The sequence below is a fragment of the Mustela nivalis genome (genome assembly GCF_964662115.1).
Source record: "Mustela nivalis genome assembly, chromosome: 12".
Taxonomy (NCBI): Eukaryota; Metazoa; Chordata; class Mammalia; order Carnivora; family Mustelidae; genus Mustela; species Mustela nivalis.
The window spans coordinates 25,591,296-25,607,322 of NC_139031.1; the positions used below are offsets into that span (position 1 = coordinate 25,591,296).

The following is a 16,027-nucleotide window of genomic DNA, read 5'->3' on the forward strand; positions in this document are numbered from 1 at the left end:
AATCTAAACATTACCCTTGTTGAAGAAAGTTCCCTCGTGCTTCTTCCCAGTCAATCCTTATCCCCACTCCAGCCCCATGAATTCTGATTTTTTCTCCACCATAGATAATTGTGCCTCTTCCAGAACTTCCAATAAATGGAATAATATATTATGTACTCTTACGTACTGTGTGTTTTTAAAATTCATCCATATTGCATGTATTAGTAGTTTGTTCCTTTTTGATTCCTAGTAGTATGGTATGAGGTAGACATTTTCTTAAATACGAATTTCCAGTCACTGTAGCACCATTAGTTTCCTTTCTATAAGATTACTTGTGTGTCTGTCAGAAATCAAGTGAATATAAACATGAATTTATTTCTGTGCTGTCCAGTTGGAAATACTTACTAGTATGGTGTGAAGTAAGCATTTTTTTTTCCTTATACTAATTTCCAGTTGTTGCAGTACCAGAGTTTTGCTCTCCTTTTGGATTGTGTTGCTGCCTTTATCAAAAATGAAATGCAGATTTCTTTGTAGGCTTTCTTTGTAATTTTGTTGCTAGGTTTGTCGTCTTTACACCAGTATCATATATTTCCTTGATTATTACAGCTTTATAGTAAGTCTTGAAGTCTGGTAGTATAAGTCTTCCAGTTTTGTTCCTTTTTCAGGGTTGTATTTTATATTCTAGGTTCTTTACATTTTCACTTAAGTGATAGAACCTCTTGTCTTTTTCTGCAGCAAAACCTCCTCAATTTTGATTAGGAATATATTGAATCTATAGTTCAATTTGGGGAAAATTGATGTCTTAACAGTTTTGAGCCTTCTAGGCCATGAACTTAGCAAATTTTACTCTTGTTTAGATTTTCTTCAGTTCCTGTCAGCAGTGTTTTATAGTTTTCAGTGCCACATGGGATTTTTTAATGGATTTTAAAACTGTATAACTTTTTCCCTTCTTCATGTAGGCTCTGGATCAGTATCGCTATATGAAGTAGAAAGATGTCAGCAACTATCAGCTACAAGTAAGACCATGTATCATTTCTGAATTGTGGGTGTAATACTGTGCATAATAAAGTCTGTCATTACCAACTAATTTGTTTCTATCTAATTTTGAGAGCAGTATCCATGAGGGCAAAAATGTAGCACTATTTATATTTTATTTCCCTCCCTCATAGTAAGTGGCATAAAATGGAACTCAGAAAAATAAATGTTTTTAAATCAACTTTATATTTAAGTTACATAGCTGTAACATTTATAAAATGTTATCTATTTAACAGTGCAATGGGGTTTATTTTGAGAATGTAAAATATCTTATATGACATAATTTTTATCTGCTCACCCTATGTATTTAGCTCTGTGCTCATAAAGGAGCTCCTTACAATACACCCCAAAACTTTAATGTTAGCAGTGAGAGTAAATCTGTCAAATGCCCTCTTCCTGTTATTTCAGCTAAGATTAAAAAGTTGAAGAAAAAAAATTTTTTAAGCAGAAGTCTATTAAGTGAAATTCTGTAATATACTTATAAAAATACAAGTTTCTCATTATTGGAGAAAACATAAAACTATGAAATGGGGGAAGCTCTAAGAAAAAGCTTGTTTGTGGTGGTGTTACTGGAATAGGAAGTGTCTATATGTACTCATGGTTTTACAGAAGTAGATGTAGATAGGTCTTTGTATATATGTATTCATTCAAATACATATTCATACATATATAGATGCATATGTGCAAGTATAGGTATGAACACGTGTGTGTATATATACTGTACATCTGTGCAGTTAAAGGGCTTCAAACTAATGGCACAGCCCGCTAGCAGTGAATGCACCTAGTACACAAATCTTGGCTTATAAATAATATCCCCCTTAAAAGGAATCCGGGCAGCTTAAAGAAATACCAGACTCCAGGATTGGGGCAGGAAAACTACAAGATGAGTCTGGAACATCTTGTGCCATGCTCAGTGAATGATGGAGCATACCAAATTTGATATAATTTGAGCATCAAAATGAAAAACATTAACGAAATAAAACTGAATAAAGTAGGAATCCATTAGTCCATGTGGGTAATAAACAAAAGAACAAATGAGTGAATAAATAAATGAGATGAAATGGAAAGCTCTTAAAGTAAGAGTGTCGACTAATAAATGTAAAAGGAATGATGAAGTTAGAGAAGAAAATGATTTTGCAACCATGATAGTAGTAATTGATTGAGCTGTAAATCATCAGTGGGCCCTAAACTTTCAGGATCCTAAATGTTACTGAGGAGTGGGATATTTGTATTTCCCAAAGTACTTTCTTATTATAAAGGGGAAAATAATAAATTTATAGTGGAGAGACTTGCTGAATACCACCATAACCAACTGAGCAAAGTTAGCATTCCCAGGAGTGAAAACACTCATAAGATATATGGCTCTTTAAAAAAAAAAAAATACACATACACACACACACTTAGTTACATATATGTAACTAAAATTATAAATTATATATATAATAAATAAATATATAAAAATTTATATAAATTATATATAAATAAATATATAAATTTATACATAAAAGTATAAATTATTACACATATATTATATATATATGCCTCTTAATATGATACAGAGAAGGACACTTGTAGCACTTATTATATAGTATCCTGCCAAAAATGCATGATCTGTATCTGATCGTGAGCAGAAGCAGACACATCCAAATAAATGGCCTCTACTCCAGATATTATCAATGTCATGAAAGATGGAAAGCTGAGGGACTGTTCAACATCAAGAGAGTCCAAAGAGACAGGAAAAACAGATGCAATGCGTGGTTCAGGATTGGATTCTGGACCTGAAAAAAAAAAAATCTAAATAAGAACATTATAGGCACATTTGGAGAAATTTGAATGATGTCTGTTGATTCAGTGATAATATTACATCAATATTACAGATTCTGAAATTGAAAATTACACTGTAATAGGTCAATGAAATTTTTTGTGAAATATACACTGAAATATTTAGGGAAAAAGGAGCATGATATCTGCAAACTGTTCTCAAATGATTCATATATATGAATCTGTAAGGAGATATATATGGAGAGAGAGCTAAAGACATGATGATAAATGTGGCAAAATAACAAAGCTGACAAGATAACTTAATTCAATTCTGTGTCTGGTTTGGGGGAGTTCATACGATGAATATTCTTATTATTGTAGATTATCCTGATTTAACCTAAAAATTCTTTTCAGTACTTACAGATCATCAGTATTTGGAGAAAACCCCAATATGTGCTATTTTGAAACAAAAAGCTCCTCAACAGTATCGTATTCGAGCAAAATTAAGGTCATATAAGCCCAGAATACACTTTCAGTCTGTTAAACTTCATTGTCCTAAATGTCATGCGCTGTAAGTATTTTCCATAATAAAACAAGTTTTTATTTCATAATGTTCATGAATACATGGTTTCAAATATATCAGTTTAAGTCCTGGCAATGAGTAGATTATGACTTTGTGTATTGTATTTTGAAAGAATGGTAACATTTTTAAGAGAAAATACTAAAATCTTAATAAATCGTTCTGATATTTCTTTTAAATAAAAGTAGGTGCTTTTTTGAAATCTGAAATTCAATTTAGTAGCTCTGATACGTGCAAACAAATAATAAACTATAAAAATATTTGGGGAGGGGCATCTGGGTGTTCAGTCAATTAAGCATCTGCCTTCGGCTCAGGTCATAATCTCAGGGTCTTGGGATCCAGTCTCATGTCAGGCTCTCCGCCCAGTGGGGAGTCTGCTTCTCCCTCTCACTCTCCTTCTTTGAGGGTGTGCACTCTCTCTCAAATCTTAAGAGAAATATATATATTTGGGGAGACTCTTTTTTCACAAAACTTCTTAAAAATAAACCTTTAAAGCCTCTGCCTCCGGCTCAGATCATGATTCCAGTGTCCTGGGATCGAGCCCCACGTCAGGCTCTCTGCTTAGCAGGGAGCCTGTTTCCCCCCCCACCAGATATCTCTGCCTGCCTGTCTGCCTACTTGTGATCTCTGTCAAATAAATAAATAATGTCTTTTAAAAAAAGTAAACCTTTAATAACTAAAATTTTTTAGAGTTCAGGTTTTTTCTAATTCTTTTTAATTTCTTTAATTCTTTAATTCTTTTTAGAAGAATTCTTTTTTTTTTTTAAGATTTTATTTATTCATTTGAGAGAGAGAGACAAGAGAGAGTGCACAGAGGTTAGAGAGAGAGGGAGAAGTAGACTCCGTGCTGAGCTGGGAGCCTGACCTGGGGCTTGATCCCAGGACGGGGTGCTCATGATCTGAGCCTAAGGCAGATGCTTAACCATCTGAGCCACCCAAGCGCTCCTAGATGAAATCTCTAAGTAAGTTACAGAGAAAGACTTGTTGGCAATATTTCTATCTTAAGTATAGCAAAATAATTTAAATTTTTATTAATCATTGAGAATTCCCAGTGCATCAGACTTATTCCAAACATCATTTATTATATATAAATAAATTTATGAGACAATAGAATGAGTATTTACTTATTAGCTTAAGACATAATCTGAAATTATTTTTAAGCTCTTTTTCTTTTTTATACAATTTGACTTTCTTCCCTCTAAATTTATAATGTGTAAATAAAGTACATTTCCATTTTAAAGCACATATTTGTGTGTGTGTATATTATTTGTATGTACACATCTGTGTGTACACTAATACTAATATATGTATATTTTTCCTTTCAAAATCTGAGTATGGTACTGTTTGTACCATACTGTTTGTAGAAATTTTTTTTTAATTATTTTATTTATTTGTCAGAGAGAGAGATAGAGAGCACACAGGCACGAAGAGACAGAGGAAGAAGCAGGCTCCTTGCTTGGCAGGGATGTGGAACTTGATCCCCAGCATGCTGGGATCATGACCCGAGCCAAAGGCAGCCACTTAACCTACCGAGCCACTCAGGTGCCCTATGTTTGTAGAGATTTTTGATCATCAAATCAAACCTTAAATAAAATGGGGACCATCTGCCCCCATTTGAGCTTAAAATGATAGTTGGAATTAAAATATAAATACAGATTTTAGGTATTTGCTGAATTATTACTAAATTACAGTTTGTCAAATTCTCTAAAGTCATATAGCTTTGCCAAACAAAATCATCCTCTCTGAGCATTTTTTTAAACAAGTAAAACCATCTCAAAGGTTAAGAGGTGGTACCGAAAGTTACACAGCTGGTTGGGGACAGAATCAGGATGAGGATATAGACCTTTTGATTCCAGATCATGCCATTTCTATTGTATACATACTTTACCATGTGACTTCTTGAAATTACTATTCTAAGTTAAAATTAGATCCCCTATGAAAGGGGAATTACTTAGGTGGTAAATGGATATTTAATGGGCAGCTGTCTTTTTATCCCCCACAGAGAAGTTTAATGTTCTTTACAAGAGGAGAATGAATTGGTGCTAGAAATAGTTGTAAGATCCTTGTTATTACAAAATCAGATAAGGAAATTGCTGGCAGTTAATGTAATTATGATATGGATCTACTCAGTCAGTGACCTTTTTGGTTGAATAAGAGTCATTTAATCTGCAAAGTGAATTATCTCTGTATTTTAAAATAAGTAGCTGGCCCATCAGCATATTTTAAATTGGATAGTTTGTTAAATTTGAATTTCTAAGCTTATACCAATTGTTTTGTATTATTTCGTTGTGATGATTTTAGGCAAGAAGTTCCACATGAGGGTGATTTAGATACAATTTTACAAGAGGGTGCAAGTAAAACCCCAGATATCAAACTACAAAATACATCATTATATGATTCGAAAATGTGGACCACTACAGATCAAGGAGGACGAAAAGTAGCGGTTCATTTTGTAAAAAATAACGGTATTCTTCCACTTTCAAATGACTGTCTGATTTTGATAGAAGGTAAAGTATTTAAGTAACTGTTTTACTAGAATACAGCTTTTGTTTATGTGATTAATGATTGTTAAATATACGTTAGGGGCAACTTAGGACATATAAAGTCAAATGTTATTTTAAATCCCATAAAATGAAATATATTATTTATAGTAGGTAGATTTAAATATATACATACACATATATAAATTAATCTGAATGACATTTTGAAGTTACACATTGAACTCAGGTGTTTGTATTTGTCCATCTTAGATGTTGGATATAATCTTAATCAGATTCAAACTCATTGTGGAGCTGAGTATCAAGAGGCTTCTTGTTATGTACAGTTGCTGCTGTTTTTGCCTCTGGATGTCACTGTTGTTCCATTAAAGTAGAATGACTAAAGTCATCTATTGATACACAAGTCAAGGGGCCCTTGAAACAAGTAAAAATAACTTGTTTTAAAACATATGTTTTAAAAGAATGAAACTCTTACTTATTTTTGCATTTCCTTTCCACTTTTGTCTAATTTTAATCTGATGTTTATCTCATTTATCTACCAAATATTTTTTCCTTTACCAAATTTAAAACTTCATTATTTTCCTTGAGAACATTCCATAATAAAAGGAGAACATCATCTTTAATTTGCAGAGAAATCTTTAGTTCAATTTTATAAATGAACTGACCTTTCTTACAGTAGATTATGATCATTTCTATTACTGACATTTTTCTGTTTATAAAAGTAATACGTAATTGTTTTAGTCTATATGTATGTATGAATACAGGTGAATATTACCATTGGTATTATTTTCATGAACATCTTTTATTTTAGTGTTAAAATTATTTAAAATTATTTAGTGTACACCATTTATGGTGTACCAGAAATGATTTTCATTTCTATATACTTATATATATTTATTTAATTTATATATACTTAATCATCACAATAATCCTATTCAGTTGGTACTATTATAAGCTGTTTTTTATACATGAGAAAGCTGAAGCATAGGGAAATTTTAGGTCTTTCCCAGTAGGTAGTAAGTGGAATTGAATTGGTTTCTATTTCTTTGACAAGTAACTCTACAGTGAAGTTTATCTTCCCTCTGGATGAAGTGTAATTAGAGGGGCACAAGGAATTCAGTAAATGTTGCCCAGTTACTTTCCAATAAAGCTGTCATACTATTCCTATGCTTTAGTAGCATAAAGATTATCTGTTCCCCCATTCTCATCATCATACACTAGCACTCAAAAAAATTTGTCCACCTTGATGAGTGAAATATGGTATCTTATTCCATTAGCAATACTTTAATCTCTACCAGGAAGTAGATACAGAAACAAAAGCCACAGACGCCTGCAAACACAAGAAATGGAATAAGACTATTTGTGTACCCTAAAAATAAAGCTCTGGACCTACCAGATTCTGTAAGAACTGTACTTGTAGGACTAAGAGGATATTAGATATACCATAGAGTTCTTCTAGGTTATATGGCCTCCTACAATTCTGTGCTGAAGCCAAGTTAAACTTGAGAGTCCAAAAGAAGCTTGAAGAGGTACCTTTAGCTCCTGATCCTGTCTTTAATTACTGCTCATCCCACAAACCTTCAGTCTCATCTCGTATGATTTCTCAGTTCTCATTCCACCTTTCAGCCATATCGAACTGGTGGCAGTTCCTAAACCCAGGCTATTTCTCTGTGCCTCTTTGCCATTCCATTGCTATTCTGAGAATTTTGCTCTAACACGTGTTCATAAGTAACTCAATAATTCCCTTTCCTCAGCAATTCATTTGAAATATTTAATGAGCATCTACAAATACCAAGCAGTCTTCTGATTCACCAGGCAGTTTTGAGTGGTTCTTACTGCATAGCATATGAACTTTTCTTCTTGTATTATATTTGCATTATATCTGTCTGTTTATAGACTTGTTTGCTTAATAGAATGTAACTGCCCTTGAGTGCAGGGTGCACGTTTATTTTAATCTGTATCTTCAGCACATAGGGTAGGAGGATAGGCATGCAACTGGTTCTCAGTAAATATATAGTGAGTGAATAGGTGTATTCAGAGTAATAACACTTTACCTTACAGAGCTTTTTAATGAAAGTCAAATGAAAATATATCTGAAAGCACTTTAAAACTTAAAAGTGTTTTATCAAAATGCAAGCTATTTTTATCGTATTTCTGAGTATTATAACCCTAATCAGAGTTGGGATCTAACTGCAGAATGACCTGGCAGAACTGTGGTCTCCACAAAGTTGTGGAAAGAGGGGAAGTTGCTGTCCTTACCGATATTTATCTCCTTTTTCTGAATAAATACTCCTTGGATTGTTTCAAGACTGGTTAATTTCTAGAGTTCCAGAAAAGTAAAATTTGACAATTTTGGCCAATGTTCTTTTTCCTTTTATGGAGAAGTGTATTTTTGGACGTTCTTATTACTCTGCTGTGCTGGAAGTGCACGATTGAATTTAACATTACAAATTTTAGGAGTACACAAAAAGTATTTGTATAAGCCATATTCTCTTTCCTTAGAGAGGAAGAATTATCATCTAAGTGACAAATACACCAGAAGAGGTACCAGTAGGTTTGAGTGATTACAGAGAATATTGCCTAATGGTAGTAGCACCCAACTGGGTGTCCTCTTTCCTTCCAGCCAACATGATGGCTTTAATGGCCACTTTGTCATAGAATTGGAAATAGCAGGATTTTTCAGGAAAAAGCAACAAATGCTATACATGAACTGTTTCCATTTGTATTTAAATATAATGTTGATCTGAAAGTTTGAAAGATGTATTTCAAACTCAAGACTAAACCTAGACATTATTAGTATATAGCAAATTTAATGAGAACCCTGTTATACTTTGGCTCTCAGTTTTATTTTCTTTTGAATACTTAACCAAAGTGTTCAGGCATAAAAGCAATTTGTATAAAAATTTAGGAAAATGGTTAAAATTTCACAAGCCTTGTATTTTGTTCAAGTCTCAGCATTTTTGTGCAGCGGTTTCTTAAATCAGGGCAGGATACTAAGTTTACAAATTACTGTATTTTACAATAAATGTATAAATGTATTAATCATCTAAATTCATGCCTTCATTGTCTTTTTCTTTCAGTCCCCTTAGTCTTTTTTACTGTACCTTATATGTTACTTAATAGACACTCAATTTTGCCTAGAAGGATTTATTTATTCTTTGTTAATAGGAGGTACACTCGGTGAAATCTACAAACTCGCAAACAAGTTTCATAGTGTAATTCCTGTGAGATCTGGCCAGGAAGACTTGGAAGTCCTTGATCTTTCAGCACCATTCCTTATACAAGGAAAAATACATCACTACGGGTATGCTTTCAAATCTGGGAGTTTTGAGAAGACTGCATAGCAGTAATTTTTATTATTTTATCCTAGTAGTTGCTATATATATATATATATTCAATGGATACTTTGAATATATATATATGTATATGTACAATTTATATGTACAAGATTTTTCTGGTATATATTTATTCTTTTGATAGCATATGCATCAGTGACCTCCAATGCACTAAGTATAAAACTACCCCAAAGGCTAACACTCATTTGTTTTCTTTCACAAAGATTTAGATAATGGTACAGAGAAAGGTTCATAACTATATCCTCATAAAAGTTAAGTGACTGAATTCCAAAATTTCTGTGCCAGGAAGTTACAGTTTAGTTACCACTGAGGAGGTAGAAGATAATCAGAATATATTAGGAGAATCAGAATATATTAGAAAAAGGCATGTGTTTCAAGATATATGTAGTCTCTCTTGAACCTGTTTAACTTCATGGTTTCTTTTGTTTTATAAATTTTTAAAATATTAATATGATGATATTTCTCAAAATGCTTGTGAAACCTTAAAGGATTTCCTTACTTAGGCTTTAGTTATTTTACTCAGATTTCTGGACCTGATTCTTTTTAAACAATTTTAAACTAATGTTTCAGTTTCTTTAACAGTTATCCATCTCCTATGGTTTTTTATTTCTCGAATCTATTAATGAATTTTTTTTAGAAAAGTCCTCATCTCTTATGTAAATTTAAATTTAGTGACATAAAATTGTTTATAGTACTTTTGGTGATTTTTAAATCTCCACTTTGTTTCTGAATCCACTAAATATTACCTGCACCTTTTTTTTACGTTTTTTTGCCAAAGCAACTAGATTTGTTCTGACATGCTCTATTTTTATATTATTTTTCATATCTTTTTTTTTTGCATTTACTTTTTTTGGGTTTCCTTGGCTTTTTCTTTTTTTATCTTTATTTACAACATTTACTTACTTTAAGTTTCTTTGTTTTTTCTTTTTCAAATGTTTTTAATTGAATGCTTATCTCAATTATTAATTTTTAGTATTTTTAAAATATTTACATTTAAGCCCATATTTTTCCCGAGAAAATGGCCTACCTGTAGTCTTCTGTTGGATTCATTTATAAAAATGTTCATGATTTTCCCCTTTTTCTGCTTTTACTGCTTTCAAAGGAATGAATTCTGTATTTAATATTTACTTGTTTCCCCTTATATTTTAATTTATATGCTTAATTTTTAGCTTGCATGCTTGCTTTATCAATGTCTAGACTTAATATCACAGCCTATTTTTGAAGAAATAATTTGTTTTGATTCTATTGCCTTTCTCTGTTAAAGAAGAAATATTTATATATTTGATGGGTGGAGGAGAAGAATATTTAATATAGGGACCCTCTATTCTCCAGATTAGAAGTGAAAAGGAGTCTGCATGAACCTTTTGTACATTGATTTTTATATTTGTATTCAAGTATATTTTCTTATCAATATCTCCTAATCTTATGATGATATATAGTAAAAAGTAATTACTTGTACTTATTTGTATATAAGTAAAGCAAAATACCTATACTAAATAATGAGCATTTGTAGTATATTGTATAGTTTCAGATTAATTTCTAATACAAAAGATAAGTATAATATTAGGCATTATAAACTGTGAACCTCTGAATATGCATTTACTAAATATATTATCCAAAGTCTTGTTAGTACTGACTTCCTTAGAATAATTTTCTCCTATTGATTATATTTACTTATGACCTTAGCTGTTATCACAGAGCCATCGAATGAGAGTCCTGAGAGATTATCCCTTTCAACTTTTTCGTTTTGCCCACAAAATCAGCCAAATTAACAATCTGAATCTGGACTCTTTCTCTTATTCTCAACTTAGTTACTTATTCTGAACCATACTATCTTTTTAATTGCTTCTATTGTGAAAAGCTTATTTTTTTTACAATTCTGCTTGTATTAATGTGCATTACACTATGAAAGGTGCAACACTGTTGTTTTATAAATAACTTTAAACTCTGCATGTTTTAACAGCAAAGATAAGTTATAATTAAATGAGTTATAATAATTATTTTAAAATGCCTATTTTTTTTCTGTCATTAATTTCAGATGTAAACAATGTTCTACTTTGAGACCAATACAAAATCTAAATTCCCTGGTTGATAAAACACCATGGATTCCTTCTTCTGTGGCGGAAGGTTAGCAAATTTCTGTGTCCTGCAACTGTAACTGTCTTCATATAAGGTGACCTCACTGATTGTATTTCAGTTGTCAGTCTAGTAAAACCAGAGCAAAACCAGAGCAAAGACTGAGCTAAAGTTTAACTGTACTTAAGCAAAACCTTTCACTGTGATTATAATAAGACTATAAAGTGAAGTTTAAAATATATGAAAACTTGCTTCCAGGCTTCTGCCAATATCTTTAATCATTACTATATTTCATATTCAGTAATTTGTTATAGTATTAATTATTAATCACAAATGCAGATTCTGAAAAATCCCTCCAGTTCACAGTATTTTTGGATTAAAAACAGATTTAGAGATGGCTCTTACAGCTCTTTACCCAATACACATCTTTATCTGGAGCAAGAAACTTCTTCACCCAGCTTGGCTTAAAACTCTTTCAGTGACAGGGGACTCATTACATTGAAAGACAGCATACCTCTTAATTTTTAAGTAGTTCTTAGTGAAGCAAAACCACCTACTTATAATTTTAGCACAGACCACATTCTGTCCGCTGGACTTAGTGTACATGCCTTCTATAAGATCAGCAGGCTTTGTGCATTTGAAGATACCTGTCAAACCTTTACTCTTTATTTCTCCAGCTAGGCACCCTCACTTCACTTGGTATTTTCCCACATTCCCTACTATTTTGTTTCTCCTCCTTATTAAACATTTCACTTTACCAATGTTCTTAAGTTTGGCATTAAAAGCTGCAAATAGCACTACAAATGTTGGCCAATGCAGAATATAAAGAAAACTTTTATTTTTCTAAAATTGGACACTTTGCTTCTACTAGCCTGAAAATTTTATTGTATTGATATTTATTTATATACTTGGTTTTGTTTTGTTTTGTTTTTTTCCTTAGTAATCTAGCTATAGATACTGCTATCTCATATTTTGTTTGTGGTCCAGTGAAATTCCAGGCTCCCTGCTTTCCAGCATGGTCTCCTCATCCCATTCTTAATGCAAGTCTTTGTGTGGTCCTTGAGGGTAGATTTTATGTTCATTCTTCTTGGTTTTAGCTCAGTTTTAACCTGTGGAGACCTTTAGAATCCTATAAATCGGTTCCTCTGTATTAATAATTTTAGTCATGTCTGTATGCTCTAATTCATTTCTCTGTACCCTGATTCATTCTTCTTACTTGCCCCTTAATTAATCCTTTTACATATGGATTCCACAAATGGAAGACAGTGTTTCTTTTTTTTTTTTTTTTTTTTTATTGTTAATTTCTTTTTTTTTTTTTTTTTTTTTTTTTAGGTTTTTTTTTTTTTTCATTTTAACTTTTTATTTTTTATAAACATATATTTTTATCCCCAGGGGTACAGGTCTGTGAATCACCAGGTTTACACACTTCACAGCACTCACCAAAGCACATACCCTCCCCAATGTCCATAATCCCACCCCCTTCTCAGTGTTTCATTTTATAAACATATTAAATGTCTTCCATTTCCAAATGCAAAGTACCATTTTAACCTATGAATTTTTGTATCATTTAGTATCTCTTTAATTTCTTCTTCCTCATCTTACCAAATCATGAAATCCCATCTTCTAACATTTTTATCCATTCTACCAGATGATATCTTAAAAAATAAGTGATCCCTATGTTTATAATACAAAGGGGAGAGATACGTTACAAAACCCTAAATATTGAATTGCATGCAATTTTTTTTAGAACATTCTGGTATTTTAATTTTGTCTTTCATGAGGCTATCATGCAATGAATTATAGTTCGTAAATCGGTTTTTATGTTTTCTGTCAAATTATCAAAGATACTTTATATTAATATTTCTTTTTTTTTTTAAATATAATTTTTTATTTTTTATAAACATATATTTTTATCCCCAGGGGTACAGGTCTGTGAATCACCAGGTTTACATACTTCACAGCACTCACCAAAGCACATACCCTCCCCAATGTCCATAATCCCACCCCCTTCTCCCAAACCCCCTCCCCCCAGCAACCCTCAGTTTGTTTTGTGAGATTAAGAGTCACTTATGGTTTGTCTCCCTCCCAATCCCATCTTGTTTCATTTATTCTTTAATATTTCATCAATGCTTATAGGTCATTGTCCCTATATAGATACAATGTAATGTCTAAAATGAATCTGTTAAATGAGTCTAATATATTGTTATTGGAGAACAAAAGGCATAAATATAAGTTATTTATGTTTATTTTAGTAAACAAAACTAACATAACATCATAAAGCAATTTTCACTTTACTTTGATTATAAGGATTAGAAGATTCATATGGTTTCATCTTCTTTCCCTTACTAGTACTGGGTATTGTACCCCTTCAACATGTGTTTGTAATGACATTTACTCTTGATGATGGAACAGGAGTATTGGAAGCTTATCTCATGGACTCTGTAAGTAACAGAGGTAGTATAGATATTTCTAAGTAAAATATTTTTTAATTTTGATGTATTTATTCATTCCCACTTTATTACTGAGAGGATTTAATGCAACTTAAATAAAACGCAAGCACATAAATCTTGAAGTGTCTATATATTTATCCTGTTTTGGTTTAACTTTGTAAATTTAATATCCATATAATGAAAAATTGAAGAATAGGAATTTGAGGAGAGGCTCTTCAGAAGTTTTATTCCAGGAGTCAAAGTCAGGTATTGACCACACCTTCTGTCTAGCAGCATTTCACTAGGTTTTTGAAGTCTCCACATTTCCATTTTAGATGGAACTAAATTACTTTGGAAGGTCAGTGGTTATATTATGTGAAACTAGGGAGCTATCCATAAACCTCCCTCATTTCTAACAACACTTCCAAGTTTGGGGGTTCTCGGGAACACCCTTAAGTTTTGATAATCCACTGGAAAGATTCCCATTAACTTCCTAAAAGTTATTATTGCTATTATGATTTATTACACCTAAAGGATACAAATTAAAAGCATCCAAGGGAAGAGGTACATAGGGCAGAGTCCGGTTGTCCTCTTCCCATGGAGTAGCAGGCAGTGTTACCAGCCTGATAATGATTTATAAGGAGTACACATGTGATAGTGTTGAGAGCCAGGGAAGCCTCACTGAGCCTTAGTGTCTAGAGTTTTTATTGGTGCTCTGTCATGTAGTCATGGTTGACAGCCCATATGGCTGGTCTTAGTTTTCAGCCCCTCTGAAGATCAAGCTAATATCATATGCCCCAACCTCCCCACCCTATATCTCTAGTGTGACTGACATACAAGGACATTCCTAACAGGCATATTTTAAGGGCTTAGAGATTATTTCCAGAAGCCAAGGGCAGAGACTAGATTTCTGTTAGTGGTCGAATTTTTTTACTGCACACATTATGAAACAATCTGGGGTAAAGTTGAGAGATTTTTTTCCTCCTGCTTAACAATTCATTTGTCCATTTATTGAATAAATATTTAATGAGCACCTGCTCTGTGCCTAGGTACTGTTGTATATGATGGGGTTATAGCAGTGAACAAAGCAAACAAAATCCCTTCTTTCTTTTAAGAAAGTATAGTATAATATGTTAGAGAAAAGAAAAGTTAAATAAATATGCAACATATATTCTACTCTTTTAAACTTAAGACTACATTTTTTCCTATATACAAAGAGAATGAGAGACCTCACGTTTTTCTAAATACCATTATTATTATTATCATTAATTCAAAGTAATTGGGTTTTTTATATGTATATCTTAATGCTGTTTTTAAAGTAGTAAATTAGATTTTAAGAGATCAGACTAGAATTCTGTGACTTCTACCGTCTTTATAGAGTAAAATAGTCTAGATCATTTTCATTAAAATATATTGAAATACTTTCATGTTAATTATGACTTTAAAAAAAGATAAACTTCCAAGGCGCCTTGGTGGCTTAGTCAGTTGAAGATCTGCCTTTGATTCAAGTCATGATCCCTGGGTCCTGGGATCGAGCCACTTGGGTTCCCTGCTCAGTGGGGAGTCTGCTTCTCCCCTTCCCTCTCCCCCGCCCCTAGTAGTTGCACGCTCTTGCTCTCTGTCAAATAAAAAAAAATAATAATAAAAAAAGAAACATTAATTTCCTTTTTTCCTTCTGTAATTTTTTTTTTTTTTAAGGACAAATTCTTCCAGATCCCAGCATCAGAAGTCCTAATCAATGATGACCTTCAGCAGAGTATGGATATGATCATGGATATGTTTTGTCCTTCAGGAATAAAAATTGGTAGGCAATAATATTTTTAACAATCTCATCATTCTTTTTCTTGAAACAGTATTTAACATGTCTAATCTGTAGACTTAGAGGATGAAAACTTTGAAGTCTGATTGTAAGTAAATTATTGTTTGATCTGCTTTTTGATGAAAACAGTGGCATGGAGAAAAGAGTTAAGAATCATAGTTTGTCCTCTGCCTTCAGCTCAGGTTATGATCTCAGGGTCCTGGGATCGAGTGCCACATCGGGGTCTCTGCTCAGCCAGGGGCCTGCTTCCTCCTCTCTCTCTGCCTGCCTCTCTGCCTACTTGTGATCTCTGTCTGTCAAATAAATAAAATCTTTAAAAAAAAAATCATAGTTCCTGAAATGAAAAAATTTTTAATTTTTTGAAATAATAAAAAAGGAGGGAGACCATTTTGATCACAAGCACGTTTGATACTGTGTTTATGCAAACATTTTTTTTTTTGAAGTTATACCAACAGAGATGAAATTTTCTCAAGAATCATTTTCTATAACAGACT

General features: G+C 32.4%; 1 protein-coding gene across 19 annotated transcripts in view; it reads left to right on the forward strand.

The window, feature by feature from the left end:
* Positions 1–16,027, forward strand: part of POT1 (protection of telomeres 1) — a 77,868-nt gene that overhangs the window by 59,064 nt on the left and 2,777 nt on the right. For all 19 annotated transcript variants that reach the window (XM_082692690.1, XM_082692697.1, XM_082692696.1 and 16 more), the window contains 7 exons: positions 939–995; positions 3,190–3,346; positions 5,657–5,862; positions 9,022–9,157; positions 11,248–11,336; positions 13,635–13,726; positions 15,413–15,518. In XM_082692690.1, coding sequence (XP_082548816.1) covers positions 939–995; positions 3,190–3,346; positions 5,657–5,862; positions 9,022–9,157; positions 11,248–11,336; positions 13,635–13,726; positions 15,413–15,518 — 843 coding nt within the window. The remainder of the gene's footprint in view (positions 1–938; positions 996–3,189; positions 3,347–5,656; positions 5,863–9,021; positions 9,158–11,247; positions 11,337–13,634; positions 13,727–15,412; positions 15,519–16,027) is intronic.